General features: G+C 34.2%; 1 protein-coding gene across 1 annotated transcript in view; it reads right to left on the minus strand.

Moving 5' to 3' along the window:
* Positions 1-6884, minus strand: part of LOC111087704 (von Willebrand factor C and EGF domain-containing protein-like) — a 19511-nt gene extending 12627 nt beyond the window's left edge. Inside the window, exon 1 of the mRNA XM_022395284.1 lies at positions 6779-6884. Coding sequence (XP_022250992.1) covers positions 6779-6800 — 22 coding nt within the window. The 5' untranslated portion in view covers positions 6801-6884. The remainder of the gene's footprint in view (positions 1-6778) is intronic.
* Between the last annotated feature and the right edge of the window lie 901 nt (positions 6885-7785).

The raw sequence follows: 7785 nt of genomic DNA on the forward strand, positions 1-7785 counted from the left end.
ACGGCTAGCGCAGATAGCCCTCGTGTAGCTTTGCGCGAAATTCAAAAAAACAAACAAACCAAGTAACGCTTTCTTGTCAAGTTCTTTTTGTACCAAAACAGCTAAATTCTAGTTCGAGTTAAGAATAAAGCAGTCTTCTAGTTTAGAGGTTTTAACTCCGGTCTACAATTGGGTTTTCTACGGGTTTTATCCTAAATTCTTTACACGAGTCTATTATCTCATTGTTCGGCGAGTGTGGTTAATCCTCGAGGTTCTGGATTAGGAAGATCATACCATTCAAATATTTTAATGAAATACCGCTGACCCGACAAACTGAATTTGGACACTAAAATGCTAACTTGAAATGTAAAATGACATTTGAAACCTGGTTTCTACACGCTTTCAAACGTATATATCAGTTGTAAATAAATCACAAAGTGAAGGCGATATCCCAGATTATTTTATTTCTAACTCAGGATTGTAAAATACCCAAATAGTCCCAGATTCTGAAGAAACTCACTACCAGAACGATATTACATCCTATTGTGTAATGTTTTACGGATCACCAGAGTCGTCTAAATCACAGTCTGCCTAACGTCACTTCCGCTAGAGGTGAGTATATAAGGTTCATTTAATTTCATGATTTTTTTTAGATAAAAAAGCTGCAGCAAACTGAAATCCGGTTCGTTCCAGAATACTCGTTAGTCTACCCTATTTTTTTAAATAAATGTTACAGATGGCGGAACTAATGACCTAGTTGATGATTTTTGTAAAGCTATGAACTATATCTAAGTTAATGTCGTCGGTTGCTTGATAAAACAATACAAAATGAATACATATTTATCTATAATATTGTGGATGTTATCTTCTAAGAAACGAAAATACTTGTCAGTAGTTGTCTTTCGGCTACGAAGTCATTACCTCTTTTTCACTATGTTTAAAAAAATGAGGTGAAAATGAGTAACTGGCCGTAGATGTATATGTATTTATCTGGATTGAGTAAACTGATATTCATTGTGATCGACTAAACTGATATTTATCTGGATTTAGTAAGCTGATGTTTATCTTGGTTGATTAAACTTATTTCAGAATTCATTAGGAGGAATCTCTGTCCAGTAAAGTTGGGTGTTAAAGACGGCTCTGCAACAAGGAGGAAATATCGACTAACTATAAAAGGACTTTTTAATATAGCCTACATCATTGTTTATTGATCGTTAGTGTTCATGGTTGAGCAAATCACTAGTGTTATGAACTCTATCAAAGCCTATATTGTTCCTCTGAACAAAATCTTTATTTGGTTGTGGCTCCTAAACTCGAAGTCTATTTGGTAAGAGCTCTGGAAAGCTGTATGCCGTTTTTAGACCTAATAACAGTTACAGAAATTGTTCATCAGTTATTAACATATATCTTACTATAGTGGCTGTCCACTTCTGTTTTGAATCAAGTTTCATCACTGTGTAAGATTTTTTTATTGTAGGCCTAAAATTCGTTAAAAGAAGTATTCCCAATAATTTGTTAACAAATGTTTCATGTACTTGTCAAAGAGGATGGCCAACAACTGGTCCACAAACATCTCATGTGCTTGTCAAAGAGGATGGCCAACAACTGGTTCACAGATGTCCCATACATTTGTCAAGGGGGATGGCCAACAACTGTTTCACAAACATCTCATGCACTTGTTAAAGAGTATGGCCAACAACTACTTCATAGATGTCCCATAGATTTGGCAAGGGGGATGGCCAACAACTCTTTCACAAATGTATCATGCACTTGTCAAGGAGGATGGCCAAAACTGGTTCACAGATGTCTCATGCACTTGTCAAGGAGGATGGTAAAACTTGTTCACAGATGTCTCATGTACTTGTTAAAGAGGATGGCCTACAAAGGGTTGGCAGATGTCCCACACATTTGTCAAGGGGGATGGCCAACAACTGTTTCACAAACATCTCATGCATTTGTCAAAGCGGATGGCCAACAACTAGTTCATAGATGTCCCATAGATTTGTCAAGGGGAATGGCCAACAACTGTTTCACAAATGTCTCATGCACTTATCAAGAAGGATGACAAACAACTGGTTCACAGATGTCTCGTGCACTTATTAAGGAGGATGGCCAATAAATGGTTGACAAATGTCTCATACGTTTATCAAGGGGGTTGGCCAACAGCTGGTCAACATATGTCCAATACTTTTGTCAAGGGGGGATGGACAACCACTAATTCAGAGATGTCCCATACATCCAACAAGAAGGATGGTCAACAAATAATTCATAGGTGCCCGCGCTGGACATGGTAGCAAATGTGGCCTTTAAGTTTAATCTTAAAAATGTTCAACTGGGCTTTGATTTATTCGAAATGTTACTAAAATAAGATAATTGAAGTCACTGTTGTGCTATTTTTAACCCATTTCGGACAATACAAGCACAATATTACGTTTAAAGAATCCTTATTAATTGGGGTTGAAATGCAGCATAATTGGAAGGACATGATCAGCTACATCATTCAAGTACACTCTGGATGTAACTTGCTATTTTAAAGGAATTAAGTGAAGAACTGTTACAATGAGTATGTTCGCCGTATCACTAAACCACCTTCAGCAGACTTCACAGTTGAAACAACACGAGGAGGATCAAATGCATCATATGGTTTTCGCTACATTACCATTTTATATTCAGAAACGGCGACAAAACACGTAATAGGGTTTCAACGATTCTCTGTCTACAAATATCACACTAACTACTACTAAAAGTATACGTTCCTCTTTGCATTTGAGATAAAAGGTTTGTTTATTATGACTGTCGACTAGCATATAACCTTAAAAGTTATATATACCTTTTATATTTTCTTACACATTTTTGTAAGTTTTTTGGGTTTACATATGTGTTACTGGCGTGATATTGGGCTGATTTGATAATTAATGAATTGTATTTTATTTGGATTTGAATTTCGTTTTTTCTAAGCATAACAATTTTGAATTTTGCGGTAAGGAGCAATTTGAGCATTAGGCTTGAATCTGACATTTAAGAATTTTGTTTTATTTCGTCACTGTTATATAGTGCTCAATTTTCGCCTATATACTCTCTGTATAAATAGCATAATTTGACTATATATGTACATACACATACGTACAAAATCTCGACTGTTGTAAATCCTTATTAAAAACCAGTCTCATGTAATACACATTGCTTTGTTGGAATATGAATTAAAACGATTGATTTAGCTCACTGGCACAATGCATAAAACAGCTTAGTACGTTATTTTTAGCTCACCACCTTTTAATACATCAAGCCGACGTATTTATTATTTTGACCAAGTGATTTTGAGAGAATATCCATTAAATGGTCGATGTACGCTCAACTTGGTCTATTATTTAAGTATTATCGCTAGGGATAGTTTCTTTATGAAAAATAGCATTAGTCTGAACAAACAGGTAAAATCTGGTCGAAACATTACATACAATTTCAGCACTTACAGTTTTATGCATCGATAAATTCACGCATACTATACTGCTTTTTACTGCTTCGATTCATGTTCGTTCTGTTTAATTTATAATTTAGACATTCACTAACAAATGGTGTTGCTGACGAGGTTATTTCATGATGCTGTGAGTGAGGTTATTTCATGATGCTGGCCAGCATCATGAAATAACCTCACTCAGAGTCATGAAATAACCTTGCCAGCATCATGAAATAACCTCACTCAGAGTCATGAAATAACCTTGCCAGCATCATGAAATAACCTTGCCAGCATCATGAAATAACCTCACTCAGAGTCATGAAATAACCTTGCCAGCATCATGAAATAACCTCACTCAAAGGTTATTTCATGGTGCTGTGAGTGAGGTTATTTCGCTTCGCTTCACAGTATGGTGTGTAAACGTTTATGATACAGACTCAGTTTATGCTTCACTCCTAAAAACGAGTTTCTGTGTTGATTAAACATAAGGTATTTATAAAGGAAAAGAAATGTATTGGGATGGCTCTTTCAAATTAAAGATGCAAGCTTAAAACCAAATATACTATACAAAAATATCAAAATTATAGATGCAAGATTAAACCCAAATATACTGTACAAAGATATCAAAATTAAAGATGCAAGCTTAAAACCAAATATACTGTACAAAGATATCAAAATTAAAGATGCAAGCTTAAAACCAAATATACTGTACAAAGATATCAAAATTAAAGATGCAAGCTTAAAACCAAATAGACTATACAAAGATATCAAAATTATAGATGCAAGATTAAACCTAGATGTACTATACAAAGATATAAAAATTAAGGGTGCGAGATTAAACTCAAATAGGCTATACAGAGATATAAAATTTAAGATGTAAGGTTAAACATAAATATACTAGGGGACCAGAAATAATAAAATACGTAAGAATAAACCGAATCATAGTAGAGATATCAAAATTAAAGATGCAAGATTAAACCTACATATAAAAGAGATGCCAAAAATTGAACATGCGATAATAAACCCAAAAATGCTTTTAAAAGTATCCCTTTTGAAGAAATAAAATAAACCATGGATAGTAAAATGAGCTTTAAGTGACTTTTCTGGAATTTTCTTTATGACAACCAGTATTTATTTTTTGTAGAAAAAAAATTAACAAATCATTTCTACCTTCAGGCTATTTTATCCCAAAAATGCTGTACTGTAAAAATATTAACAATAACTACAGGATCTAAGCAATGGTGCTCGTTTATCTAGTTCACTAACTTACTTCAAGTGTATATCGCACGATGGCGCTGCTCACGTAGTTATTTTGGTCGATGAATAAATTTCATGCATTTAGAACATTTTTCGAAATTCCCCGAATTTTTCTTACGGATAACTGTTTAACAGCGGGAGAATTTGTCACGATGTCCTCTTAAATTTGACATTATTTTCAGACAAGTTAGAAAATATATATATATATGTGAAATTTACAAAAAGTAAAACGAAAGTAAAATAATTCGTTGTAAGTTATTGATTCCGAACGACTTGAAGCAGCGTTCGCGAAACAAACATATTCGTCTCCCAACTGAATAAATCACAAATACTTCAAATGGCAGTTTGAGGAGATGTTAAGAATTTTATAAAGATTCAGCTAATGAGCTAAATGCTGAATTATTTAATATACATAATTAATGGGTCTTTCTAATGGGTAAGTGCTTGTTGAAACTGTGGCATGAAGATTCTTTCAAGTGTACCGAAACGTCGTCTCTCATTTCAATAGACAGGTTATCTATCAGAACGTTTCTCTTTATGTAAACATTTAGTTTTTTTCAAAATGCCAGAAAGCTGATTAAATAAGAGATTACCAAATCCAAACGAAATACTAAAACAACCTCAATACAAAAAACAAAACAAAAACGAATTTAAATTGAATGAAGAATTAAAATTACTTTTGGTCGAATAAATATGCTTAATCTGTAAGGTTTTCGGTTTCATCCCAAACCTCGTTCTTACTCCATCTTTTTAAAACAAAATAATTGTTTGTTTGTGAAACTCGCCCAAAGCTGCTTGAGGGCTATGTACATTAGCCGTCCATAATTGAGCAGTGATAGAATAGAGGGAAGGCAGTTAGTGAACACCACCCACCGCCAATTCTTGGGTATATCTATTTAGCAATGAATAAAGTGGATTGACCACCAGGTTAAAACGCCTCCGGGGCTAAAAGGGTGAGCATGTTCGGTGACAGAGATTCGAACCCGTGACCTTCAGATTGCGAGTCAAGCGCCCAAACCACCAGGTTATTCGGCTTTCTATCTTAATTTAACAAGTGGGTTTTCGCCATCTGTTAGTCAGGTGAATTTTAATTTGAAAACACATATCTGGTGTACATTATAACCATGATGTTGTGCAAAAATAAACAAAAGTGGTTAAAAATACGTTGTTGTTGTTCTCTCTCTTAGAAATGTGGTTTAAATATGATTTGTTTGTTTGAAATTAAGCACAAAGCTCCTCAATGGGCTATCTGTACTCTGCCCACCACGGGTATCGAAACCCAGTTTCTAATGTTCGAAGTCCGCAGACATACCGCTGTGCCACTGGGGGGCCGGTTTAAATATGAATAGATATTACAGTGAACTAAAATGTGTAGTCATGTTACCAAAACGTGATTTATTAGGTTATTAATATATTAATTTATGGTCAGGGCAAGCTATCTACTTAGACCTAAACTAAATATCAACCCACTAGTGAATATAGCTAATTAGATATACTATTATTACGTTATTGCAAAAAACTATAATGCATAATTTCATCAGCTTGTGACATTTTCGACCGTGAACACATACTTGTTAGATCCTGTCACCTTTGTACTTGAACTATTCGTAATCTGCCCATTGTAGGTATCGAAACCTAAATTTTAGCATTATAAGCCCTTAGACAACTGCTGAGCCAGCGAGAGACATCGCCTTCGTGAAAGTTTAACTGTGTGGAATAAAAATAATGAAGAACTTTTATGAAAAAAGTCCAGAATTTCCTAAAGTGAAATGGACTTTTTCATTTTAGTTTTCTAACCTTCCTTTAACAATGCGCTAATCAGAATAGCTTCAAACTTGAAATTAAAGTGTTTTTTTTTACATTTAATACTGTCTAATCGTTATCAGAAAAAGATAATTTCAGCATACAGATTTTATATATATATATTGATAAAGTAATTTTAATTTACTCAATTATCTTACACTACTTTTTGCTGTGTGTTCTGGTTTTATTGTCTGAAACAATACTGCTATTAATACGGTATATAAAATATATTTTAATATATTGTTTTTTAAATTTATAGATAGCATTTTAAAATATTCTACTTACTACTGTATAGTACAGTACACATCGAAATAATATCAGTTGTTTGCACTTGGTTCTGTGTTGCACCTAGATCCTGGACAAGATGATGACGAGTGAATTTTTCCGAAACCGGTCTAGTTTAACAGCTCGACGAAAGACACAATTCCGGTATTATCAAATTTACTTCGGTCTGTTTATTAAAAAAAAATCTGGATTATCTATCTCTTGAAACCTCGACTGCTACATTACTCGTATCATAAACTAAAGCCACGTTATTTGTTATGATGAACGACTCAAACTGGTGTAGTTTCTTGGATCATATACACGTAGTGTGCGTGTTTGACTCTGGACCTTACCATGTACAAAACTTTCCAGGATCAGCAGTTCAACCTGGGGAATTCCAAAGATATGGGGGAAAATGAAATATAAATTTTCCCGTAATTCTTAAAACACGGAAGGCATGATTTCGCATGTAACATCTATATTTCCGGATTAGTTGCTGCGTGCAATAAAATAACTCTGGTTCCATACAGGACATTAACTGTGTTTTTATGAATCTATACATAATATACGCAGACAGGTCTTTTAAAATATGTTTGGAAGCCAAAACAAGTATATTAATTAGCAAAGCATAGAAGAGAAACTGTAGAATTTGATATTTTGGCCATAGTTCCCTAAGGTTTTCTATGTAACATAACATAAACAGGGATTATAAAGAGAAAATGTATACATCATAAACCCTTGTACGATCCTGATAAGCTAAGTAAAAAGATTCGAGACATTTATTTGTATCATGTGTGGAGGGTTTGACCTTGTAAACTGGCATATAAAAGGCATAACACAACACTTACAGGTCCGTACGCAGAATGTTTGAGAAGAGGGTTCTAATTTGTGAGATCAAAAGCCAACACATATTGTGCTAATGCCATGCGGGTATGGGAGAATTCTCCCCCCCCCCCATAAGTTTATAAAAAATAGGTGCTATGAGATTAAATTTTGAACCAATTTTGCACCAAATATAGCTTAACTAA

This window comes from Limulus polyphemus, unplaced genomic scaffold (assembly GCF_000517525.1).
Source record: "Limulus polyphemus unplaced genomic scaffold, Limulus_polyphemus-2.1.2 Scaffold2507, whole genome shotgun sequence".
NCBI lineage: Eukaryota > Metazoa > Arthropoda > Merostomata > Xiphosura > Limulidae > Limulus > Limulus polyphemus.